Source organism: Papio anubis, chromosome 20, assembly GCF_008728515.1.
Source record: "Papio anubis isolate 15944 chromosome 20, Panubis1.0, whole genome shotgun sequence".
NCBI lineage: Eukaryota > Metazoa > Chordata > Mammalia > Primates > Cercopithecidae > Papio > Papio anubis.
In genome coordinates this window covers 8,260,986-8,288,835 of record NC_044995.1, presented here as the reverse complement: position 1 = coordinate 8,288,835, position 27,850 = coordinate 8,260,986, and the positions used below count along the sequence as shown (strand labels likewise).

The window sequence follows — 27,850 nt, the reverse complement described above, 5'->3', positions numbered from 1 at the left end:
ACTCATGTCTTATCTTTCTGAGTGCCTCAAACTAGATCCTCTTCAGATATAACAGATTTGTACCAGTTTATTTTGGTGCAAAAACTGGGAAATTCACACACGATTTTTCTCATAATATGCAAAATACGTATTTTTCCATGAACTTCTTGAAGACCCCTTGTACTAGCAAACTGTATTCAAGAGGATATAGAAAGGATTGTAGATATTGAAGTGCCACTTATTTCTGGAATGCAAGGATGGTTCAACATATCAAGCAAATCAATGTGATATTTAACTTGAACAAAATGAAAGATGAAAACCACATCATCTCAATAGATGGAGAAAAAGTATTTCACAAAATTCAACATCCACTAATCATGGAAATCCTAAACAAAATAGATAGAAAAGGAAATTTACTTCAACAATAGAAAGACCATCTATGAAATGACCAATGAGTAGATAACAAAGCAAGGAACATGGAATGCTTTTCCTGTAGGATCTCACATGATGCAAGAATGCTCTCACCCCTTCTATTCAATCAATACTGGCTGTCCTAGCCAGAGCAATGCAATAGCAAAAGAAATCAAACCCATCCAAATCAGAAAGAAAGAAGTCAAATTATATTTGTTTGTAGATGACACAACACGATCTTCTGTGTAGAAAATCACAAAGAGTCAGTCAAAATACTACTGGAACTAACAAACACATTCAGTGTATCTGCACAATACAATATCAGCACCAAAAATTAGTTGAATTTCCATACATTAACAATAAACAATTTTAAAACAAAATTGAAAAAGACTTCCATTTGCTAGAGAACTTAAAGTAAGAAATACTTAGGAATAAAAGTAAAAAGGTGAGAAGTTTGTACCTTGATATCTACAAACATAGATCAATATGATTAAAAACATATACAGAGATATAACCCATATTGATGGTTTGGAAAAATTAATGTTGTTAAATAATTATATAACCCAATGTGATTTAGATTCAACACAATATCCATAAAAATCCCTATCAGTTTTTGTTAAAGAACAAAAAGCAAACTGGGAAAAGTGGCTCATGTCTGTTGGCCAGAGTGATCTGAAACTCCTGACCTCAAGTGATCTACCTGCCTTGGCCTCCCAAAATGCTGGGATTACAGGCATGAGACACTGCGGCTGGCCCAGTCCTCTTAACATAAACACTTTAATGTCAATTAATGCTTGATGGTTTGCTATACTCATTGCATTTGGAACAATTACCTCGAAAATGAATTTTCTGATATTCTGCAAGGAGTGAAGTCTGCCTGAAAACCTTGCCACACTGATGCCATTTGTAAGATTTCTGTCCAGTATGGATTCTCTGATGTGTAATGAGGTGTGAATGTGAAATAAAGGCTTTGCCACAATCATCACACTTGTGAGGTTTCTCTTCTATATGCATTCTCCTATGTTTTGCATACGATGAAGCATGACTGAAGACCCTGCCTCAATCATGACATTTGTAAGGTTTCTCTCCAGTATGTGTTTGCCAATGAATTGCAAGGTATGGACGATGTCTGAAAAATTTGCCAATTATTACACTTGTATGATCTCTCTTCATTATGGGTTCTCCAATGATTTGCAGTGGTTGTAGTGTGACAATCATTACATTAGTAAAGTTTCCTTCATCATGGATTGCCTGATGGTGAATAAGTGTTGACTGCTCATCAAGGCTCTGCCAGTCTCATTACGCTTGTAAGGTTTCTCTCCAGTATAAATTCTAGTATGTTGTACCAGGTGTGAATCACGCCCGAAAGCCTTGACACAAACTCTTACAATTTTATGGTTTCTCTCCAGTATGAATTCTTTTATGTCTTTCATAGTTTGACTTGTGACTGAAAACTTTGTCACATTCTTCACCTTTGTAAGCTTTCTCTCCAGTATGAATTCTCCTGTCTTTCGAGGCTTGATTTGCTACTGTAAACTTGGTCACATGCTTCACATTTCTAAGGTTTCTCTCCACTATGAAGTTTATGATGACATGCAAGATTTGCTTTTTGATTAAAAATTTTGCAACATTCATTACACTTGTAAGGTTTCTCTCCAGTATGAATTATGAATTACAAGGACTGAATTGTGACGGAAGGTCTTGCCACACTCATTGCACTTGTAAGGTTTCTTTCCAGTATGAATTGTATTATGATGTGCAAGCTTTGTTTTTCAATTAAAAACTTTGCCATACTCATTAAACTTGTAAGGTTTCTCTCCAGTATGAAGTCTATGATGACGTGCAAGGTTTGCTTTTTGATTAAAAACCTTGCCACATTCATTACACTTGTAAGGTTTCTCTCCCGTATGAAGTCTATGATGACGTGCAAGGTGTGCTTTTTGATTAAAAACCTTGCCACATTCATTACACTTGTAAGGTTTATCTCCAGTATGAAGCCTATGATGATGTGCAAGGTGTGTTTTTCGATTAAAAACCTTGCCACATTCATTACACTTGTAGGGTTTCTCTCCAGTATGAAGTCTATGATGACATACAAGGTGTGCTTTTCGATTAAAACCCTTACCACATTCATTACACTTGTAAGGTTTCTCTCCAGTATGAACTGCTGTGTGAATTACAAGGGCTGAAATTCGACTGAACGTCTTGCCACACTCATTACATTTGTAACCTTTCTCTCCAATATGAATAGCCTTATGAATTACGAGGGCTGAATTTCGACTGAATGTCTTGACACACTCAGTACACTTGTAGGGTTTCTCTCCAGTATGAAGTCTATGATGACGTGCACGGTTCGCTTTTTTATTAAAAACTTTGCCACATTCATTACACTTGTAAGGTTTCTCTCCAGTATGAAGTCTACGATGGCATTTAAGGGTTAACTCCTGACTGAAGGTCTTGCCACACTCATTACACTTGTAAGGTTTCTCTCCAGTATGGAGTCTACGATGGCATGTAAGGGATGACTTTCGACTAAAGGTCTTGCCACACTCATTACACTTGTAAGGTTTCTCTCCAGTATGAAGTCTACGATGGCATGTAAGGGAATACGTCTGGCTGAAGGACTTGCCACACTCATTACACCTGTGAGGTTTCTCACCAGTGTGACATCTACGATGGCATGTAAGGTTTCGCTTCCGATTAAAGACCTTGCCACATATATCACATTTATATTGTATCTCTCCTAAATGGATTATCTGATGTTTCCTTAAGAGTGAGCTACAATTAAAGGCTTTGCCACTCTCATTACATTGGAAAGACTTTTCTTTCATGTGTACCTCCTGTTTTTGTGTGAGTAATGAAGAACTCAGGAAATTATTCCCATAGTTATTAGAAATATAGGTTTTGGGTCTACAAGAAATTATTTGAGATGTTGAAACTGAGGAAGCATCGTTGATAGACTTCTCGACTTGACTACCAATTTTCCCTTCGGTCTGAAATATGTGCAGTTCAGGCAGATGTGAATGAAAGCTTGATCCAAGTTGATCTTTAATAGGCTTGTTTCCAGCATGACTATGATCATATCTGTCTGTACTACCTGTCAAGTTTTTAATTTTTGTCATGGGTGCTTCCTGGCTATTTCTTTCATCTTCTTGCCACTGAAACTCGAAGTTATGAATATCTTTCTCAATTTCCTGAAAGCAAAAGTCTCCAATGTGATGACTTTCATGTCTTTCCAATGTTCCTGTGTGGATCACTTCTCTATTGCTTTGCGCAGTTGACAAGAACTCCATCATGCATTTGGAAGAGATATCTACAAAATATAAACACCAGTAGGTGTACAGATGGTAAAGCATACTAAAATGTGTAAATATGACACAAAAAACAATACTTATTTTAAACTTCCCAAACATGATCTTCAAAGTTTAAGAACACAAAAGGAGTAAGATTCTTTAATAAATAAAGGGCTATTACATGTGCTTCAAATCATTTCTACGGAAGCCTATTTCCAGTATCACGACAAAACACTGACAGGGCACAAATGTGTGTAAGCCTAAAGTAAGAAGTATTTTTCCACTGTGACCCTAAACTGTCTAACAGTTTGCAAAAAACATATCACTGTCAATCAATAAAAAGTATATATTCTTCACATTTACAGCATATTTACTGTATACAAATAAATGCTAAAGGACCACAGGATATACGATATTGGTAAACAATCCACAACAAGCTCATGTAAGGATAACCAAAATCAATGGAAATTCTATATTGTCAAACAATCATAGCACTGAAAACATAAGAAAACATTACAAAATTTAGCCAGGTGTTGTGGCCTACGTCTGTAGTCCCAGCTACTCAGGAGGCTGAGGCACAAGAATGGCTTGAACCCAAGAGGCAGAGGTTGCACTGAGCTGAGATTGCAACACTGTACTTCAGTCTGGGTGAAAAAGTAAGACTTTATCTCAAAAAAAAAAAAAAAGTTAATACAATATTTTCCTGAATAACTGTCATAAAATTACCTATATCTATGCAGAAAAGGCATACTGTGACTTTTTTTTTTTTTTTTTTTTTTTTTGGGACGGAGTCTCTGCCGCCCAGGCTGGAGTGCAGTGGCACGATCTCGGCTCACTGTAGGCTCCGCCTCACGGGTTCACGCCATTCTCCTGCCTCAGCCTCCCCAGTAGCTGGGACTACAGGCGCCCGCCATCTCGCCCGGCTAGTTTTTTGTATTTTTTTTAGTAGAGACGGGGTTTCACCGTGTTAGCCAGGATGGTCTCGATCTCCTGACCTCGTGATCCGCCCGTCTCGGCCTCCCAAAGTGCTGGGATTACAGGCGTGAGCCACCGCGCCCAGCCACTGTGACTTTGTTTAAAAAAAAAATTTGTATTTTTATATTTTTGAGATGAAGTTTCACTTTGTCACAACGGGCTGGAGTGCTATGGCCTGATCTCGGCTCACTGCAACCTCCACCTTTTGGGTTCAAGCCATTCTCTTGCCTCAGCCTCCTGAGTACCTGGGATTACAGGCATGTGCCAGCATGCTTGGCTAATTTTTGTAATTTTAGTAGATATAGGGTTTCACCATTTTGGCCAGGCTGGCCTCGAACTTTTGACCTCAATGATCCACCCACCTCTGCTTCCCAAAGTCCTGGGATTGCAGGCATGAGTCACAGTGCCCTAGTTAATGTGACATTAATGCCGGGCGCGGTGGTTCACACCTGTAATCCTAGCACTTTGGGAGGCCGAGGCAGGTGGATCACCTGAGGTCAGGACTTTGAGACCAGCCTGACAAACATGGAGAAACTCCGTCTCTACTAAGAATACAAAATTAGCTGGGTGTGGTGGCTCATGCCTGTAATCCCCGCTACTCGGGAAGGCTGAGGCAGAAGAATCACTTGAACGCAGGAGGCGGAGGTTGCAGCAAGCCAAGATCACGCCACTGCACTCAAGCCTGGGCAACAAGAGTGAAACTCCATCTCAAAAAAAAAAAAAAAAAAAGTGACATTAACTAGTGGACTGTGTCAGTTATGTTGCATACTACATACCGAAAAGCCTTATGTACAATCATAAAAATTAGTTAGTAAAATATTGTAACCCATAAAACTAGCAAGCAAATAACAAGTACATTTATACAACCTGCAGAATTCTAAACAATTCCCTGTTAACAAAAAAGCCACAACTTCTATTTACCACCAGCACACAATATAAGAACCAAAATATAGCCTGGCATGGTGGCTCAAGCCTGTAAATCCAGCACTTTGGGAGGCTGAGACGGGCGGATCACGAGGTCAGGAGATCGAGACCATCCTGGCTAACATGGTGAAACCCCGTCTCTACTAAGAAATACAAAAAACTAGCCAGGCAAGGTGGTGGGCGCCTGTAGTCCCAGCTACTGGGGAGGCTGAGGCAGGAGAATGGCGTAAACCTGGGAGGCGGAGCTTGCAGTGAGCTGAGATCCATCCGGCCACTGCACTCCAGCCTGGGCGACAGAGCAAGACTCTGTCTCAAAAAAAAAAGAACTGAAATACATGTTAAGATCACTACCTTCTGATGTATGAGGTCAAAAAAATACACAGCATTATAAGGAATAGGAATTAACTAACGGCAGGGCGCAGTGGCTCATGCCTGTAATCCCAGCACTTTGTGAGATCGAGGTGGGCAGATCATGAGGTCAGGATTTCGAGAGTAGCCTGGCCAACATGGTGAATCCCTAACTTTACTAAAAATACAAAAAAATTAGCTGGGCATGGTGGCGTGCACCTGTAATCTCAGCTACTTGGGAGGCTGAGGCAGGAGCACCGTTTGAACCTAGTAGGCCAAGGTTGTAGTGAGCCGAGATCGCACCATTGCCCTCTAGCCTGAGTGAAAGGGTGAGACTTCGTCTCAAAAAAAAAAAAGAATTGACTAACAGTGTCAGAGGGTGCAATTATGATGTCACAGCTACAATTATGAAACAGCCAGGAAATACAGCAATTCTAAATACATGCATTGCCCTTAGTTATCTAGTTCACTAGCATAAAATATAAAACATAGAATGTGCACTGGGAAAATTTATAAACTGAGATCAGCGAAAACATTGTATATAACAAGATGCACAGTAAAAACAATATGATGCTTTTCATGAATGTTCATATTGACCAAAAGCCATGTTTGGATTTCTTATTCTCCAATAGGATGTTCCTGCAGATGGGGCCTCTGAGAGAATTTGGTCATGGGTGTTGACTACCGTGAGCAGGACCAGTGCTTTTATAAAAAGAGATATTAAAGAGCTCATTTCCTGTTCTTCTTTCCACCATGTCAGGACATGGCAGGAAGATGGCTGGGCTAAACCATGAAGAAGGCCGTCACCAGGAACAATTTGGCTGGCACCTTGCTCTTGGATTTCCCACTTTCCAAATTCATGAGAAATAATTTTCTGTGTCTGAAGCCTCCTAGTTTATTTCTTTTTTTTGTTCGTTTTTGAGACCGAGTCACACTCTATCACCCAGGCTGGAATGTAGAGATTCTCCCGCCTTAGCCCAGAGTCTGTCTTTGTCGCCTGGACTGGAGTGCAGTGGGGGAATCTTGGCTCACTGCAACCCTTCACCTGCCGGATTCAAGTGATTCTCCTGCCTCAGCCTCTCCAGTACGTGGGATAAGGGCTGTGTGCCACCATGCCCAGCTAATTTTTGTATTTTTAGTAGAGACGGGGTTTCACCATGTTGGCCAGGCTGGTCTCAAACTCCTGAACTCAGGTGATCTGCCCATCTTGGCCTCCCAAACTGCTGGGATTACAGGCGTGAACCACTATACCTGGCCAATTTTCGTATTTAGTAGATTTGAGATTTCACCATGTTGGCCAGACTGGTCTCAAACTCCTGACTTCAAGTGATTTGCCCATCTTGGCATTCCAAACTGCTGGGATTAGAGGCATGACCCACCTTGGCTGGTCAGTCGAAGGTATTTCTGAGAGGACAGTGAAATGACTGGGACACGAAAGGAAGCATCTCATCATCAACATCACCGAAGGTTGACAAATCTTATTAAGCAAAGGAAGTTTAGAGCCTGTACTATAAATCTTGCAATACTTGAAGTCATCTAATAGCAATAACATGTTTTAAAAACTTTGAGGCCAGCCGGGCACGGTGATTTACGTCTGTAATCCCAGCACTTTGGGAGGCTGAGGCAGGAGGATCACGAGGTCAGGAGATCGAGACCATCCTGGCTAACACAGTGAAACCCCGACTCCGCCTCTACAAAAAAAAAAAAAATTAGCCGGGTGTGGTGACATGTGCCTGTAGTCCCATCTACTTGGGGGACTGAGGCAGGAGAATCACTTAAACCTGGGAGTTGGAGGTTGGAGTGACCCAAGATTGTGTCATTGCACTGCAGCATGGGTGAAAAGAACAAAACTTCGTCTCATCAACCAATCAATCAATCAATCAATAGGCAAATAAAAGGACAGATACAGAAACTGTTATAAGTACACCTTTTCTTCATAATTCAACTTTTTTTCCTGTTATTTAGAAGAAAAAAGCATGAAAACACAATATACGTATATGTTGATGAAAACGCAACATACACAGAAATAATTCTGACATAAACAAAGAGTTCTGGTGGAGAAAAATTAGTTTTTGCAGGTTATGGAATTTTTTTTTTTTTTTTTGAGACACAGTCTTGTTCTGTCCAGGTTGGAGTGCAGTGGCACAATCTCAGCTCACTGCAACCTCCGCCTCCCAGGTTCAAGCGACTCTCCTGCGTCAGCCTCTTGAGTAGCAGGATTACAGGCGCCCACCACCGTGTCCAGCTAATTTTTGTATTTTTAGTAGAGACGGAGTTTTGCCATGTTAGCCAGGCTGGTTTTGAACTCCTGACCTCAGGTGATTTCCCCGCCTCAGCCTCCCAAAGTGCTGGGATTACAGGCGTGAGCCACTGGGGCACAAGGATCGGTTGAGCTGGAGAGGCGGAGCCAGTTGCAGTGACCCAAGATGACGCCACTGCCCTGTAGCCTGGGCGATAGAGTGAGACTCCGTCATAAACAAACAAACAAAAAGGTAAATAAGAAGGGAGCCAAACATGTCTACACAAAAAAGCAATTAAACACAAAAAGTAGTAAATGAGAAATGAAGAACAAAAAAAAAACCTACAAGAAATACAGATAATAAGTAACAGAAAGGCAATGGTAAGGTCTTCTCCATCAGGAATACTTCAAATGCAAATATTTAACTCTGCACTCAGAAGGCAAAGACTGGCTCAATCAACAGGAACCAACTACGTGTTCTCTGCAGAAGACTCATATTGGCCTTAAGGACACACATATGCAAAAATTTAAAAAATAAAAGCCAATAATTAGTTATGGGGGTTGGCGCCTGTAATCCCAGCTACTAGGGAGGCCGAGAAAGATCTCTTGAGCCCAGGAGATCAAGACCAACTTCAACAATACAGCAAGCACCTGTCTGTAAAAACAAAAACAAAAACAAAAAACAAAAAAACACAAAAAACTAAACTAAAAAAGTAGCCCGGCATGGTGGCATGCACCTGTACCAGCTACTGGAGGAGGCTGAGGTGGGACAATCACTTGAGCCCAGGAATTCAAGATTGCAGCGAGCCCTGATCCCACCATTGCACTCCACCCTGGGGGACAGAGCAAGACACTGTATCTAAAAAAAAGAGAAAATACAAAGATATGCAAGGGCACATCCCCAGCAGGGAAGGTATCCTCACCCAGGGAGACCAGGTTCCTATAATTCTCCACCATCACGTCTCTGTATAGAGTCCTCTGAGCAGAGTCCAGGCATTTCCACTCCTCCTGGGAGAATTCTATGGCCACATCCCTGAACGTCAATAGACCCTGGAATGAAAACACATTTTAAGCAAATGGTTCTAGGAGGAGTTCTTATCTTTACAGAAAATGAGAAGAGGAGAGAGGGGAAAGCAGGGATTAATTGCAGTGAATGTTCTGACAAAACTGAGTGAGGGATTTTCCACCACGTTTTGTCTTCCCAGTTGTGTTTTATTATACTTTTTTTTTTTTGAGGTGGAGTCTCACTGAGTTGCCCAGGTTGGAGTGCAGTGGCGTGTTCTCGGTGCACTGCAACCTCCACCTCCCAGGATCAAGCGATTCTCTTGCCTTAGCCTCCTGAGTAGCTGAAATTACAGGTGTGTGCCCCCATGACCAGTTAATTTTTCTATTTTTAGTAGAAACAGGGTTTCACCATATTGGCCTGAAACTCCTGACCTTGTGATCCGCCTGCCGCAGCCTCTCAAAGTGCTGGAATTACAGGCGCGATCCACCGTGCCCGGCCCAGAAACTTTTATTGACACACCAAGTGACATTCAGTATCTAGATGAGACAGAGTATGAATGATGTCTTCAGAGATGACAACGTCCATAGTGAAAGATCAGAAACTAAAATCCGTCTGGGCACGGTGGCACATGCCTGTTATCCCAGCTACCCGGGAGGCTGACGCAGTAGAATTGCTTGATCCTGGGAGGCAGAGGTGGCAGTGATCCGAAATCGTGCCACTACACTCCAGCCTGGGCAACAGAGACTCCATCTCAAAAAAAAAAAAAAAAATTAGCCGGGCATGGTGGCAGGCACCTGTGGTTCCAGCTACTTGGGAGCCTGAGGCAGGAGGATGGCTTAAGCCTGAGGGTGGAAGTTGCAGTGAGCTAAGATCGTGCCACTGTGCTCCAGCCTGGGCAACACAGTGAGACCCAGTCTCAAAATAAAAGAAAATACATGAAAACTAGATTACTCAAAGGATGAAAATCCATTATATATACACATATATATATCAACAAAATAATGAAACCTACACACACAAAAAACTAGATGTTAATACAAAGGGTTGTCATTTTCCCCAGATTTTCAAATTGTAAAAGTTGTTCAAAATATATACATTTGTGTGTGTGTATGTATGTATATGTGTGTGTGTGTTATGTGTGTGGGTATGTGTATATATATAAAGTGTTTAAAAATATAAAAAGTAGCAAGTCTTGTTTAACTGAAGAGGGATCTCATCTTGCTGGAAAAGGACACTTTGGCAGTCGGGGGCAGGGGGGAATCTTGTGGGATCTAAGAAAACAGGAAATGCCCCATCCTAGAGGAAGCAATCACCCTTTCACCTGCCTGACCTGGAGGAAGCTTCAGATATGTGTAGGAATGCAGGCGTGCGCAGAGGCAGCCACTATGGCACTCTTTACACAGGGAAAAATCGCAAAGGACCCACATGTTGTCATTCAGTCCATTTCCAATGCAGATGCCAAACAGCAAGCTAGCCATGTTTACTAACATGACAACATGTAAATTCACAACCAGCAGGATCAAATATCAAAGTAAAATATTTACTGGAACACAAAGAAAAAAACAAGACACTGGGGTCTACTTGAGAGTGGAGGGTGGGAAGCAGAAAAAATAAATACTGGGGTTGGATGCAGAGGCTCATGCCTGTAATCCCAGCACTTTGGGAGGCCAAGGCGGGTGGATCACTTGAGGTCAGGAGTTTAAGATCAGCCTGGCCAACATGGTGAAGCCCTGTCTCTACTAAAAATACAAAAACTAGCAAGGCGTGGTAGCAGGCTCCTGTAATTTCAGCTACTCGGGAGGCTGAGGCAGGAGAATTGCTTGAACCCAGGAGGCGGAGGTTACAGTGAGCTGAGATCGTGCCATTAATAACTCCAGCCTCGGCAATAAGAGCAAAACTCAGTCTCAAAAAAATAAATAAATAAAAAATAACTATTGGGTAAGGGGCTTAACACCAGAGTGACGAAATAATCTGTACAACAAACCCCGATGACACTAGTTTATCTGTGTAACAAACCTTCACATGTAGCCGCAAACCTAAAGTGAAAACAGAAATATAAAAACTTTTTTTTTTTTTTTTTTTGAGACGGAGTCTTGCTCTGTGCCCAGGCTGGAGTGCAGTGCCACAATCTCAGCTCACTGCAACCTCTGCCTCCCAGGTTCAAGTGATTCTCCCGCCTCAGGTTCCTGAGTAACTAGGATTACAGGCACGTGCCATCACGCCCGGCTACTTTTTGTAAAAAAGTAATTTTTTAAAAAAAATTTTACTGCAGAATTTTTTTCTAAGTCTCGTAACGATGCAGAAATACACGAGTACGAGACTAGCTCTGACACCTGGCACAGAACTGACAGTAGCGGCTCCCCAGTGAGGCTGGAAGGAGGGTGGAGGACGTGACAAGGAAAGGAGATGCTTTATGGCCAAGGGTCTAAGCTGCAGCTTTGCTTGGAGTTTTACCACAAAACAAATATATTCATCATGTGATGTTTAAATATAAAAATATGTATTTAATAATAATTGGTGGGGCTGGGAACAGTGGCTCGTGCCTGTAATCTCAGCACTCTGGGAGGCTGAGGCGGGCAGATCACCTGAGGTTAGGAGTTTGAGACCAGCCTGGCCAACATGGTGATATTCGTCACTAATAAAAATACAACAGGCCGGGCGCAGTGGCTCAAGCCTGTAATCCCAGCACTTTGGGAGGCCGAGACGGGTGGATCACGAGGTCAGGAGATCGAGACCATCCTGGCTAACACGGTGAAACCCTGTCTCTACTAAAAAATACAAAAAACTAGCCGGGCGAGGTGGCAGGCGCCTGTAGTCCCAGCTACTCGGGAGGCTGAGGCAGGAGAATGGCATGAACCCGGGAGGTGGAGCTTGCAGTGAGCTGAGAACCGGCCACCGACCACCGAGCGGGGGAAAAAGGGCGAGACCCCGCCTAAAAAAAAAAAAAAAAAAAAAAAAAATACAACAAAACTAGCTGGGCATGGTGACGCGTGCTTATAATCCCAGCTAATTGGGAGGCTGAGGCAAGAGAATCACTTGAACCTGGAAGGTGGAGGTTGCCGTGAGCCAAGATCATGCTGCTGCACTTCAGCCTGGGTGACAGAGCAAGACTACATATATTTAAAATATAATAATATTATCACAATATAATAATAATGATAATACAAGTTATAACCATGTTTAATGAAACCACAGACTCCATGAGCTTAATGCACTAAGAATGGTTTAATAAATCTCCTGCTATTATTTAGGTAGATTTCCTATTCTTAATGATGGAGTAAAACACCTTGTATCATTCATGTCTGTGTATGAACTTTCCATTCTAATTAGTAAGATTTTTGGAATCAGAAACACAGTAACTCACTCAATTACCTAAAAATGTAGTATAAAATCAGGGAGAAAAGATTTCCCCATAATGGTCACCTTTTCTAGAATGTACCAGGTACTTTGTGCACATGAATACATGACTTCCACTGGCAGCTGCTCTAATTCTGGTCCACAGAGAGCTGATAGTGCATCCAGATGTGGCCCCTGAACAATCCCTGCTGCCCAACAGCACTGACACCACGGGGTCCTCACCCCGTCTCCATCCATGTCTGGTGTGAGCCCTTCCCAGGACCATGCCCAGTGCAGCCTCTTCCCAAGTTCATGCCACTGGGTCACAAGAGACGGAATCTAAGCGAGATGAGAGAGACTGAGGGAAGGCATGGGTGAGTGTGAGCAAACCTGTCAGACAGGACGCTTCAGACTCAGAGAAGATTCCCAACTCCAAGCCCCAGCGTTTCTGAAAGGAAGGAGACAGAACAATCCACCGAGAATATCATCTCACCTGAGGAAGAGCCATCCCTGACTCCTCTGCTTTCCTCTTCCGGGTTTCTTCCTCATGGACCAAGAGTCTTTAGAAGCCAATCCTGAATGTTAAAAATATGTTGTTTATTGCTCAGAATCAACACACCCCGTCCCTGTAACACAACCACACACACAAAGGACACCTCACCCTGGGAAATATGGTCCCCTCTGCTGCCCACCGCACCAGGGACAATAAACTCCTACAGGAAAACTCCTGTTCCGCTTCTGGAGAAGCCCACACACACGCTGCAGCAGTGGGGAGCTGGGTTGGAAGGAGCTCCCCTTCAGGGCACAGACCAGACCTGACCAAACCCCATGCAGGTGCTGGGTGTGGTGGCTCACGCCTGTCATCCCAGCACTCTGGGAGGCCAAAGTGCGTAGATCTCTTGAGCTCAGGAGTTTGAGACCAACCTGGGCAACGTGGTGAAATCCCATCTCTACCAAAAATACTAAAATTTAGCCAGGCATGGTTGTGCTCGTCTGTGTCTGTGGTCCCAGCTATTTAGGAGGCTGAGGTGTGAGGATCGCTTGAGCTCAGGAGTTCGAGACCACTCTGGCCAACACGATGAAACCCTGTCTCTACTAAAAACACAAAAATTGAGCCAGGCATGGTGGCTTATGCCTGTAATACTAGCACTCTGGAAGGCCAAGGAAGGTGGATTACTTGAGATCAGAAGTCAGAGATCAGCCTGGTCAATGTGGTGAAACCCCATCTGTACTAAAAATACAAAAAGTAACTGGGCTTGGTGGGTGTCTGTACTCCCAGCTACTCAGGAGGCTGAGGCAGGAGAATCGCTTCAACCCAGGAGGTGGTGGTTGCAGTGAGCCAAGATCATGCCACTGCACTTCAGCCTGGGTGACAGTGTGAGACTCAAAAATAAAATAAAATAAAATAAAATAAAAATAAAAATACAATAATTAGCTGGGTGTGGTGGCACACACCTGCAATCTCAGCTACATGGGTTGCTGAGGCACAAGAATCACTTGAACCCAGGAAACAGAGGTCACAGTGAGCCAAGATCATCAGACTGCACTCACAGCCTAGGCAATAGAGTGAGATTCTGTCTAAAAAAAAAAAAAAAAGAAAAAAAAAAAAAAGCATTTCTGATGTGACTGACGCAGAGATAAAAAAAATCTCAGTAACATGATAGAGACTGAAGGGCAGGCCGGGCGTGGTGGCTCAAGCCTGTAATCCCAGCACTTTGGGAGGCCGAGACGGGCGGATCACAAGGTCAGGAGATCGAGACCATCCCGGCTAACACGGTGAAACCCCGTCTCTACTGAAAAAAAAAAATACAAAAAACTAGCCGGGTGAGGTGGCGGGCGCCTGTAGTCCCAGCTACTCGGGAGGCTGAGGCAGGAGAATGGCGTAAACCCGGGAGGCAGAGCTTGCAGTGAGCTGAGATCTGGCCACTGCACTTCAGCCTGGGTGACACAGCCAGACTCTGTCTCAAAAAAAAAAAAAAAAGAGAGACTGATGGGCAAAGGGAACTCCAGATGGGGGTAGGAGGGCATGAGAGACAGCTCTGAGCCTAGATCTGAACGAGGAGAAAAGGGACAGTGCTGTGATCATTTAGGGACATAGGGTAAGAGCAGGGACAATGACCTGAGACAGGAAGGGTTTTGATGTTTGGGAAAAGAGAAAAGCAAATGTGACTGGGGTAGAGGGATTCAGGAGACGGGGGCAAGCTCCCAGGAGGAGGCTGGACACTGGCAGGGGCCCTGGACACAGGGCTGTGGAGCCACAGTGAGGCATTGGGCTTTTGTCCTGGGGAACACGGGAAGCCGGTGGAGGGTTCCCTGCCAGGGACTGACATGACCTGCTTTAGATTTCACTGTGATATCCTCATACAGACAAAGGCCCCGAAGATGGTCTCTGTGTTTGAGTCTATACCTCTGTTTCTTCCATTCTTTTGCGTTTTATTTGTCATTTTTAGGGTACTGCATCCCATTTAAAATTCTAATTACAACTGGTCACTCCCCTCTCCCAGAAGAAAAGCCACACCCAGACACACACTCTATTTTGCCAATCATTTCAGGGGCCAGGGTCACTCGAATTGAGCTTTTCTGGTCTAGCCCTTCATCTCCAAGTTGCAGGGAGGCTCACTGGGGCTCAGAGAAAGAGAAATTTTCACTAAGTTACCCTGAGAAGGTCTGAGATGAGTGAGAAGGTGTGCCTGAATTCTTACATGGGGGCCTGGAAGGGCTAATGGGAAGGGTTGGTCTTTAACACCCCTATCCTTGAAAGTTAGAGAAGCATCTTTCACACGCCTGGGCTAAAGAAACTTCTTTTGCAAGGTTCTGATGCCATTGACTCCCGACATTTAATTCTTCCTTACATGAAAATCACACTTAAAGTTATAAAATGCAGAAGTGTGAACACACAGCTATTGACCTTGAAAACGGTGAAAAGAAGGTCAGCTGTAGAACTAAGACATAAGCAAATTTTTTCAATCATGAATACATGGGTGGCCAGGTGCAATGGATCATGCCTGTAATCTCAGCACTGTGGGAGGTAGAGGCAGGTGGATCACCCAAGGTCAGGAGTTTGAGACGAGCCTGGACAACATGGTGAAACCCCGTCTCTACTAAAAATCCAAAAATTTAGCCAGGTGTGGTGGCGGGTGCCTGTAATCCCAGGTACTCGGGAGGCTGAGGCAGGAGAATCACTTGAACCCAGGCGGCAGAGGTTGTAGTGAGCCTAGATCGCATCATTGCACTCTAGCCTGAACAACAAGAGTGAAACACCATCTCAAAAAAAAAAAAATACATGGGCACTTTTAGAATAGCATTCCGTGTTGGGTAAAACCTGAGACAGGGCTTGCTAGTCTGATATAATATAAAAAGAGTCTTGGAACATGCTGGGGTCCAGGGTTAAAACCCCTTGTGGCCTTTGGAACACCAAGCTCTGTGCTAAAGGGTGGAAGGTTGCCCTGCTGCACCACAATCTAAGCCCAGGGCATAAAATGCCTCATGGCTTGGATGGAATCCAGGGTTCAGGGCATGAAACCCCTTGTGGCCTCTGGAATGTGCCCACACTTGCTGGTTCCTTGCTTCTACCACTCCCAGGCTCATAAAATGATTATATCTTAAACTAGAACAACATGTTCCCCGTGATCTCAAGTACAGAACATGTTCCATATAAATGCTAAACCACACACCTGTAGATCATGTGCTGGATGCACCACTTCCTTTCAACCCCCACAGCCTCACCACCTGCTTCTTTGTTTGACCACCAATAAATAGTGTGGGCTTCCAGAGCTCAGGTCTTTTGCAGCCTCCATACTAGCGTTGGCCCCCTGGACCCACCTTATGCATCCTTAACTTGTCTTTTCTCATTCCTTTGACTCTGCCGGACTTCGTAGCCCTGACAGCCTGGTGTTGGGTGTGGCCACCCCAACAGTTCCATGCCAATCCAGCCCATCTTTCAACATTAGTCCAGAAGGGACCAGAGGGCCCAGAGGGAAGCATGCACTTAATAGATCACAGCTCAAGATGTTCACAGATGACATAAGGAAAGAAAACTGAAAAACAGACTAACTGGTTAAACTACATTTTGATGTTAAGGTAAAAGGTCACTGACATCTTTACCAGGTACACACTGACACAATCAACCTTCTGTATTAGGTACCAAAGGTTTCCAATAAATAATAAAGACGGGAAAGCATACAGACCTCGATCTCAACCGGACGCAACTAGTTTCAAACAGAAACTATTTTGAAATTGTTTTTAAAAAAATCTAACAAATTCTGGGGTCAACAGGAAAATAACTGGATAATGTACAGAAAAAAAAGTGATGTGAGCTGATTATAGGATGTGACAAAGGCATCTTTCAGAAGTGATTATGTATTTTTTTTAATCACAACATGCTTTTTACAGACATTATGCATTATGCTCATATTCCCTTAAATGTTGTTTCCAAAGGTGCTCAGCCTCTAGCCTAGCTAGAATCTCCGGGAAAAGGCAGAGAAAGTTTGGTGAAAAAGAGGCAGGAGAGGAGGGGGCAGTGCAAAGAGAAAGCAGCCTTCCAGTCAAAGATCAGCCCTCAGGTGAAGGTCAGTTTCGGGCAGGCTGGCCTCAGGCAGAGTCAGGGTCAGAGGGAGGAGCAGCAGCAGGGGGGGACTGGGGCATTCTACATCTCATTCAGGTCTAGCAGAGTCTGGTCCCGCATCCTTTGTGTACAGAGGTGTTCCTCTTTGGTGCATTTCACTTTATCTTCCAAGTCATCAATTGTCTTTTTGAATTTGGCTACTGATCTCTTAGCAAACTCAGCACGGGTCTCTGCCTCCTTGAGATTATCAGTAAGAATCTTCACCTCTTCCTCACATTTGTCTTCTTTTTGAGAGTACTTTTCTTCAGCTGCACTCAATTCACTTCAGGTTCTGGTGCGTCAGTCTGATCTGCTCATCCATCTCCTGGCAACGCGACTCTGCCAGCTCAGCTCGTTCTTCTGTGCCTTCCATGTCTCCTTCAATGATCACCAACTTATGAGTCACCTCCATACTTCCTATCTGCCTCTTCTGCAATGTGCTTAGCTTCTCTGAGTTGGATTTCCTGGAGTTCCATCTTTTCTTCAATTTGTAAAGTCCAGTTTTCAATAACCTTTATACCTCTCTCACTCTCCTCAGCAGTATTTTCCGCTTCTTCCAGCTTTTGCAGTGCTGTGGCCAGGCGCTCCTCAGCACATTCCAGCTCCTCTTCAACAAGCTGAATCATACTGTTCAAGGAGGCCACCTCAGCCTCAGCCTGTTCCTGGGCCCACATTTCTCCCTTAGCTTCTCGCTGGAGGCGCTCGGCTCGCTCCTTTGCATCATCTGCCTGCTGCTGCAGAACCTGGATCTTGCGCTTCACTGCCTCAATGGTGGAGATTCCAGTCATGGTGCCCACCCAGCTACACATGTGCTCCGGTTGCTGCCTCCTCCATTTGGCATTGCAGCCTCCTCTCCCATGATTATGTATTAAAAGAGAAATTTCGAAAACTAAGATTTATCTTAGCCGTGTGTGGTCGCTCATGTCTGTAATCCCAGCACTTTGGGGGAGCCGAGGTGAGTGGATCACCCGAGGTCAGGAGTTCGAGGCCAGCCTGGCCAACATGGTGAAACCTCATCTCTGCTAAAAGTACAAAAATTAGCTGGTCATGGTGGCACGGGCCTGTAGACCGACACACTCGGGAGGTTGAGGCAAAAGAATCGCTTGAAGCCAGGAGGCGGAGTTTGCAGTGAACTGAGATCATGCCACTACACTCCAGCCTGGGTGACTGCGCGAGATTCTGCCAAAAAAAAAAAAAAAAGAGTAAAGAAAGAAATGAAGAGGAAACAAAGAAAATAAAGTAAATCTATTACACGAGAACAAACGCACTTTTGATGTCCCTTTTGTTTTTTATTTTTTGTTTGCTTGTTTGCTTTTGTGAGATGGAGACTTGCTCTGCCACCCAGGGTGCCGTGCACTAGCACAATTTCGGCTCATTGCAGCCTCTACCTCCCAGGTTTAAGCAATTCTTGTGCCTCAGCCTCCCCAGTAACTGTGACTACAGGTGCACACCACCACGCCTGGCTAACTTTTGTATTTTTAGTAGAGACCGGGTTTCACCATGTTGGCCAGGCTTGTCTTGAACTCCTGACCTTAGGTGATCCACTCGCCTCTGTCTCCCAAAGTGCTGGGGTTACTGGCAGGAGCCACCACGTTTTGATGTCGCTTGTAAAAAGTTCTATGTAGCCCAGGTGCGGTGGCTCAGGTCTGTAATCCCAGTGCTTTGGGAGGTGACGGCAGGAAGATCCTTTGAGCTCAGGATTTTGAGACCAGCCTGGGAAACACAGTGAAACCCATTTCTACAAAAAAAAACATTGAAAACTTGCCTGACTTGGTGGCTCATGTCTGTGGTCCCAGCTACTCAGGAGGCTGAGGTAGGAGGATCGCTTGAGCCCAGGAGGTCGAGGCTGCAGTTAGAAGAGATCACGCTGCACTCCATCCTGGGCGTTAGAGCCAGGCCCTGTCTCAAAATATTATTAATTAATTTAATATTAATTAATTGCGTAATTATTACATCATAATTGTATTATGTAATTATTACATCATAACTGTATTATGTAATTATCACATCATAATTGTATTATGTAATCACATCATAATTGTATTATGTAATTATTACATAATTGTATTATGTAATTATCACATCATAATTGTATTATGTAATTATCACATCATAATTGTATTATGTAATAACAGAAACGGATTTTTTTCCCTCACATCACTGCACCACTTCCTACCCCACCCTGCAAAAAGAGAATAGAGTAATTCACAACTGAATAAGTCACTGTCCTCTGGCTGAATAGGGATTCCAAGTGGAAGCTGACCTCTATGCCAAGATTTATAGGATGTACATGTCTTATAGATAGGAATTTTAAAATTCTCAATCTCATCCATATAATTTAAACAAATTTTAAGTTATTAGATTATATACACAGAAGTCAACATGTCACAGGTAATCATGTCCAATGAACTCACCCACTCATCTGAACCCAAAGTCGCCCATCCCTTTATTCTTTTGAGACAGGGTCTCGCTCTGTTGACCAGGCTGGAGTGCAGTGGCATGATCTCGGCTGACAGCAGCCTGGACTTCCTAGGCTCAAGTGATCCTCCTGCCTCGGCCTCCAGAGTAGTTGAGAGTATAGGGTGCACCATCATGCCTGGTTAAATTTATTTGTTTATTTATTTTTGGCCGAGACGGGGGTCTCACTATGTCGCCCAGGCTGGTCTCAAACTCCTGGACTCAAGCAATCCCCTTGCCTCAGTCTCTGAAAATGGTGGGATTACAGGAATGAGCCACTGCACCCAGCCCCTTTTTCAGGCACCAATGCAACCTCACACTCAAGAAGGAGAAAAATTATTATTTCAGTTAGTTAAAGAAATTCCTGGAGTCTAGGCTGAGGACAACCCACCTGGGTTAGCTGTAAATCATGCACCAGTAGTAGAATTAAAGCCAGGAGCAACTCCTGTTCGGGTTCATCAGTACCCAGTTCCTCAAAAGTCCATACAGGGCATCTGCAAACATTTAGAACGGCTCTATAAACATAAGATTCTAGTCCAATGCCAGTCGCCTTAGAACACCCCACTTTTGCCAGTTCAGAAGCCATTGCCAGGGCCAGGGTCTAATGAATATAGGCCGGTGCAAGATTTGCATGTTGTAAACCAGGCCATGGTAACTATCCATCCAGTGGTACCTAATCTGTACACTTTGACTGGACTTATTCCAGCAAGAGCTAGTTTACAGTCTTAGACTTAAAAGATGCTTTCTTTTGTATCTGTCTGGCAGCAGTTAGTCAGCTGATGTTTGCATTTTATAAGACAAAGAAGCATCACAGTTCACCTGGACTAGACTCCCACGAAGGTTTAAACTCTTTTTTTTTTTTTTTTTTTTGAATGGAGTCTTGCTGTGTCACCCAGGCTGGAGTGCAGTGGTGCAATCTCAGCTCACTGCAACCTCTGCCCCCGGGTTCAAGCAATTCTCCTGCCTCAGCCTCTCGAGTAGCTAGGATTGCAGGTGCCAGCCACCGCACCAGGCCAGTTATTGTATTTTTAGTAGAGACGGGGTTTCTCCATCTTGGCCAGTCTGGTCTTGGACTCCTGACCTCGTGATCCACCCGCCTCAGCCGCCCAAAGTGTTGGGATGACCGGTGCGAGCCATCAGGCCTGGTTCTCTCCCACAATCTTTAGAGAGACATTGGCCTCAGACCTCATGGCCTATACCCCACCAAATAACAACTGCGCCTTGCTACAGTCTGTAGATGAGCTTCTTTTGCCGGCCCCAACCTCAGAGAGCTGTTATCGGGGAACCCAGGATCTCTTCCATCTCCTATAGAAAGTAAGTTACAAAATATCAAAAAGTAAAGCCCAAGGCCGGGCGCGGTGGCTCAAGCCTGTAATCCCAGCACTTTGGGAGGCCGAGACGGGCGGATCACGAGGTCGGGAGATCAAGACCATCCTGGCTAACACGGTGAAACCCCGTTTCTACTAAAAAAAATACAAAAAAAAGTAGCCGGGCGAGGTGGCTGGCGCCTGTAGTCCCAGCTACTCGGGAGGCTGAGGCAGGAGAATGGCCTGAACCCGGGAGGCGGAGCTTGCAGTGAGCTGAGATCCGGCCACTGCACTCCAGCCTGGGCGACAGAGCAAGACTCCGTCTCAAAAAAAAAAAAAAAAAAAAAGTAAAGCCCAAATTTGCCATGAAGAGGTTACATATCTAGGTGTCATAGTGAGCCACGAGGTACATGGCTTGGCTATGAGTGGAAGCAAGCCGTTTGCGTGCTTCCGGCCCTGACCACCCTACATCAAATAGGAATTTGTAGAGACAGCAAGATTCTGCCGCATCTGGATTCCAAAGTTCCCACTGATGGCTAATATGATCGTTAATATGAAGCCACAAAAGGAGGAGAAAAGGAGACCTTTCTTTGAAAAACTAATCGCCAGGCGCGGTGGCTCAAGCCTGTAATCCCAGCACTTTGGGAGGGTGAGGCGGGTGGATCACGAGGTCAGGAGATCGAGACCATCCTGGCTAACACGGTGAAACCCCATCTCTACTAAAAATACAAAAAACTAGCCGGGCGTGGTGGCGGGCGCCTGTAGTCCCAGCTACTCGGAGGCTGAGGCGGGAGAATGGCGTGAACCCGGGAGGCGGAGCTTGCAGTGAGCTGAGATCGCGCCACTGCACTCCAGCCTGGGCGACACAGCGAGACTCCGTCTCCAAAAAAAAAAAAAAAGAAAAAAGAAAAACTAATCAAGAAATAGCCCTCAAACAGATCAAGGAAGCTTTAACTAAGGCCCCAGCCTTAACACTACCAGACATAAGTAAGCTTTTCTTTCTGTATGTTCATGAATGAAAAAGAACGGCTATAAGGGCTCCGACTCAACTTATAGGATCATGGCATCACCCAGTGGCATATTTATCCAAACAACTAGACTCTGTGGTGTTAAGATGGCCTCTTTGCCTCAAGGCATTAGCTGCCACCATCTTGTTAACACAAGAAGATAGCAAATTAACTCTAGGACAGCAACTAAGCATCCGGGTGCCACATTCAGCCATAACTGTGATGGATCAAAGAAGGCATCATTAGTTATCAAACCCAAGGATGACTCGGTACCAAGGGCTTCTATGTGAAAACCCTTATACAACTTTAGAACAGTAAACACCCTAAACCTGGCTACTCTGCTCCCAGTCAAACCGGGAGCTCCCCTCCATGACTGTGTCAAAACAGTAGATGGGGTATTCCCCAGTGAGAAAGATCTTACAGACAGACCTCTCAGAGACCCAGATGTCAAGTACTTCACAGGTAGAAGCAGTTCTGTGCTAGAAGAGGTTCCACGTGCCAGGTATGCAGTGGTAACGTTAGACTCAGTAGTAGAGGCTCAGCCTCTGTCCACTGGAACATCAGCTCAAAAGGCAGAATTAATAGCCCTGACAAGAGCACTGTTGCTAGAAAAGACAAGAAAGTCAATATTTACACTAATCTCAGTATGCTTTTACTACATTGCATGTACATGGAACTATATATTAAGAGAGAGGAAACAGCTAGAGGATTAATTAACAGCTAGAGAAAAGAAATAAAGTACAAAGAAGAGATTCTACGGTTCTTAGAGGTGTATAGGCTGCAGAAAAAGTAGCTGTAATGCACTGCAGAGGGCACCAAAAGGCAAGGACGCCAGAAGCCAAAGGAAACAGAAAGGCAGACAGAGAGGCAAAGTGCGCAGCAATGCTCACGCCACATTTTAAAGAGGAAGCCTTAGCTATGCCTCTCCTCCCAGACCTCCTCTGCAAGAGGGCCCAAGTTATACTCCAAATCAAAGAGCCTGGTGTGACCAAGAAGACAAAAAATATATTAAAAGAAGGTAGTAGGCCGGGTGCGGTGGCTCAAGCCTGTAATCCCAGCACTTTGGGAGGCCGAGGCGGGTGGATCACGAGGTCAGGAGATCGAGACTATCCTGGCTAACATGGTGAAACCCTGTCTCTACTAAAAATACAAAAAACTAGCCGGCGTGGTGGCAGGCGCCTGTAGTCCCAGCTACTTGGGAGGCTGAGGCGGGAGAATGGCGTGAACCCGGGAGGCGGAGCTTGCAGTGAGCCGAGATCACGCCACTGCACTCCAGCCTGGGAGACACAGCGAGACTCCGTCTCAAAATAAATAAATAAATAAATAAATAAATAAATAAATAAATAAATAAATAAAATAAAAGAAGGTAGTAAATTATCTTTGATAGGAGACTAGCCATTCCAAAGATGTTAGCTCCTAAGTTCGTGAAGCCAATTCATCAGAAACTCATATAAGAAAAACAGCATTTGAAATGTTATGAAAGTGCTATTTCTTTCTTTTTTTTTTTTTTTTTTTTTGAGATGGAGTCTCACTCCGTCACCCAGGCTGGAGTGCAGTGGTGCGATCTTGACTCACTGCAACCTCTGCTTCCCGGGTTCAAGCATTTCTTCTGCCTCAGCCTCCCAAGTAGCTTGCCTTACAGACACCTGCCACCACGACCGGCAATTTTTTTTGTTTTTTTCAGTAGAGACCGGGTGTTAACATGTTGGTCACAATGGCCTTGAACTCCGGACCTCGTGATCCGCCCACCCTGGCCTCTCAAAGTGGTAGGATTACAGGCGTAAGCCACCGCGCCTGGCCACGAAAGTGCCATTTCTATGTGCCGTGGCTCTGTGCTGTCATCTGAGCCGTTTGTGAACAATGCTTAACCTGTGCTCAGAATAACCCACGACAGGGGCCCACTCGGCCCCCAAGAATTCAAGAAGCAGGAGCCAGGCCTTGTGAAAACTTGCTTATAAACTTTACCGAACTGCTCCGTGCCAGACGCTATGGGCATAGGCTAGTGCTTATTTGCACCTTTTCAAGATAGGTTAAGGCTTTCCCCACCAGGACAGAAAAAGCAGGAGAAGTGACTAAAGTACTGATAAAAGACATTATCCCCAGGCTTGGACTGCCTCTAACTTTAAAGTCAGACAATGGGCTGGCATTTGTAGCTGAAATAGTGCAAGATTTAACAAGACTGCTAAAAATAAAATAGTAGTTATGCCTAGCCTATTGGCCGGAAAGTTCAAGAAAAGTAAAATGCATGAACTGGACACTAAGCTGCTACTGAAGAAATACTGCCAAGAAACTCGTCAGGTGTTTCCTACGGTCGTCCTCCGAGTTAGGTGCACCCCCACCAAACAAACTAGGTATTTACCCTATGAGAGTTTGTTCAGTCAGCCTCGTCCAATCATAAGTCAAATTAAAAGTGATCTTCAAGAACTAGAGGAATTAACTTTAAGAAAGCAAATGCAGGCTTTAAGAATAGCCATGCAAAAAATCCATAACTGAATACAAAAAAGAATGCCCATAAGTCTGACAGATCCAGTACACCCCTTTAAACCTGGAGACTCTGTTTATGTTAAAAAGTAGAATCCAGCTTCTCTAGGACCCATATAGGATGGGCCCTATACTGTAATCTTGTCCACACCCACTGCTGTTAAACTTGCAGGAATCGTGCCTTAGATCCACCACAGTCAGCTGAAACCAGCAGATCAGGACAAGTGGACCAGCCAGCAAGACCCAGATCATCCAACTGGACTGATCCTGAGATGAGACCAAGCTGCTGCTGAGGACGACAGCCCTGTTCTGGTCACTCCGGAGGCTGACCAGTCGATGCATGGCTGAAGCTGGAGGGGACGACAAGCCCTGCTCTAGTCACACACAGGAAGCTGACTAGTCTTCTATGCACAGCCAAAGCTTGAGGACTCATCATGCAAGTAAATGTGGTTGGAAATCTTAAGACTAGTAGTTTTCCTTGTAATACTGTTTTATTATTGTTCTGTCGCTGTACTCAACCTCCTCCCCCAGGCAAGGCCCTCTTCTGACCTTGCTGGATATGAATATGCTGTCCATTGTTTTGCTGTTGTTACTCCCCTTAACCATGTTAGAAGAAGCACCTATAGAAACGTGTCCCCACTGTACACATACTACCTGGTCAGGGAACAGCATAACTAAGACGCTATTGTTCCATAGTTATTAGGAGTGTATAAAGTGTATGAAGAATATTATAAAGGCCAGGCACGGGGGCTCATGCCTGTAATTCCAGCACTTTGGGAGGCTGAGGCGGGTGGATCACCTGAGGTTGGGAGTTTGAGACCAGCCTCACTAACATGGAGAAACCCCATCTCGAATAAAAAGACAAAATTAACCAGGCATGGTGGTGCATGCCTGTAATCACAGCTATTCAGGAGGATGAGGCAGGAGAATCGCTTGAACGCAGGAGGTGGAGGTTGTGGTGAGCCATGATCATGCCATTGCACTCCAGCCTGGGCAACAAGAGTGAAACTTCATCTCAAAAAAAAAAAAAAAAAGACTTGTACATATAATCAGACCATCTACTCAATTTGTGACCCAGGAAATAACCAATCTTATGTATATTATAACCCCAAATTTTCACTTGGCGAATAGTTTAAAATTCATGCAAGGTCAAAAGAAAGTCCCCTCTTAAACAAAACCAAGGTCCCTCCCTTTTATCGAGGGCCTATTTCTCTGTATTTTGATGCTGATCCAGCAGCAGACCTAGACTCACCCGTCTGTGGTAACCTACCTGTACAGAGATACTATAGAAACGACTACAAATACCTATGTATACCACCTTGTCCCCCTGGGACCCAGAAAAAGATGGTGAGTATTGCATATCATGGCACCCCAGCACACAACAAAGGCCAATTATGCTTACCGAAATGCCGGCAAAACCAGATTGTGAAACAAAAACCTGTTGTCCTGTAAACTGCACCATTCTAAAGCCAGACCTACCCATGCGGACTGTGGGTTACCCCATACATGTCTCCACACACCTACCCAGCAACCTACCTATACATTATTAAAAAGGAACCCGGACCAGCAACAATTCCGAGTCTTTAAATCATTCCATAAGCCCGTAGACCAGAAGTTACCAGAGCCTCCTCCTTTAGCTAAAAACCTGTTTGCTCGGGTAGCTGAAAACACTGCTAGCAGCTTAAGCATTTCCTCATCATAGGAGACCAACGGCCTTAAGAAGCAAAAGCGTTAATGTCACAAGATAATTTAACTCTAACTGACTCTTCCCCCGAACCGATGCCCACAAGTTCAAGCATCTAGCTCTTTTTTTTTGAGATGGAGTCTTGCTCTGTCGCCCAGGCTGGAATAATGCAGTGGCCGGATCTCAGCTCACTGCAAGCTCCACCTCCCGGGTTCACGCCATTCTCCTGCCTCAGCCTCCCAAGTAGCTGGGACTACAGGCGCCCGCCACCTCGTCTGGCTAGTTTTTTTGTATTTTTTAGTAGAGACGGGGTTTCACTGTGTTAGCCAGGATGGTCTTGATCTCCTGACCTCGTGATCCACCCGTCTCGGCCTCCCAAAGTGCTGGGATTACAGGCTTGAACCACCGCGCCCGGCGCATCTAGCTCTTAAAAACTTCCATTATCAGGAGATACTGTGCTGTTCGCTAAGGAAAAGCTTTTACAGACTCAGTAGAAGAATTAACTTGTTTAAGACAGCAGTATTATAATAAACCACTAAAGAAAACTTCGTGGCAAGGCAAGGATGACTCCAGATCACCTCATCCAAATCCATTCTCCCGTTTCTCTAAACCGCATCTAGTATCAGCTTGAAGCTCCAAATACCTGGCAAGCACCCTCCGGTCTCTATTAGATCTGTGGGCCTCGCGACTACCGACAGTTGCCAGGAAAAAGGACAAGGGTTTGTGTACTTGAAACCATTAGACCATGTTTCTTCTCACTCCCACTGCAACAGGGAGAAACTTGATGATATCCTGTCTACAAAAAAATCAAAGAAAAAAACAAAAGAGATATAGACATAAGAAAATACATAAAATAGAAGATTAGAAAGACACAGATTGGCCCCTGAAAGACTAATTCAGTACTCTAGGCCAGCTACCTGGGCACAAGGTAAGTCATAAAGCTACCACACCCCAATTTACACACTTAACCGCATCCTAAAGTTGCAAGCAGCACTTGAAATCATCAGTAATGAAACAGCAAATGCATTCGACTTACTGGCCCAGCAAGCCACAAAAATGAGAAATGCCATCTACCAACATAGATTAACTTTAGACTACCTCCTAGCCCAGGAAGGAGGAGTACGTAGAAAATTTAATCTAACCAATTGCTGCCTGGAAATCGATGGCAATAGGAAGGCTATTACAGAAATAACTGCCAGAATGAAAAAATTAGCCCATTTTCCAGTCCAGACTTAGAAAAAGTAGGCTCCTGAGTTCCTCTTTAGAGGCTGGTTTTCCTCCTTCAGTAGGTTCAAAACCTCAATAGAAGTAGTTCCAGCCATACTAAGAATTTGTTTAATACTCCCTTGCCTCTTACCTCTCCTTGTTAAGAACATTCAATCAACGATAGAAGCAATTGCAACCAGGCAGACTACCACTCAGCTAATAGCTCTATGTGAATACCAGCCTGTGCCTAAAGAAGAAAACCTGCTCTTTCATGAAGAATCCAGTAACAGTGATGCTTTCTATTAAAATCTTGTTTATAAAAAGCACCAAAGGGAGAAAACTGAGGCAGAAATTTAAAAAATAAATATGCATTCATTCACTCTAGGAAAAGTAACAGGCAAGGCAAGGGTTAAAAGGAAAAGAATCAGTTTTCCTCTCCCTAGCAAGCCACTCACAAGGATGAAGAGAACATAACTTGTTTGAGAAGTTCAAGGAATGGCCCCAGACAATTTAGAACAAGAATGAAGAAAGGAAGGAAGGAAGGAAGGAAGGAAGGAAGGAAGGAAGAAGGAAGAAGGAAGGAAGGAAGGAAGG

At 44.3% G+C, this 27,850-nt stretch overlaps 1 protein-coding gene and 1 pseudogene across 2 annotated transcripts; both read right to left on the bottom strand.

The window, feature by feature from the left end:
• Positions 1–1,170: 1,170 nt before the first annotated feature.
• On the bottom strand, positions 1,171–20,418 carry LOC101017246 (zinc finger protein 813). The gene is given in 7 exon segments (XM_031659266.1): positions 1,171–1,769; positions 1,771–1,900; positions 1,902–2,057; positions 2,059–3,703; positions 9,093–9,219; positions 13,005–13,086; positions 19,963–20,418. Coding segments are annotated over 6 exon segments (2,235 nt in total). The 5' UTR covers positions 13,020–13,086; positions 19,963–20,418; the 3' UTR covers positions 1,171–1,607.
• Positions 16,631–18,133, bottom strand: LOC101017962 (annotated as a pseudogene). The gene has a single exon (XR_004180240.1). The product of XR_004180240.1 is annotated as a tropomyosin alpha-3 chain pseudogene (transcript).
• Positions 20,419–27,850: the final 7,432 nt, after the last annotated feature.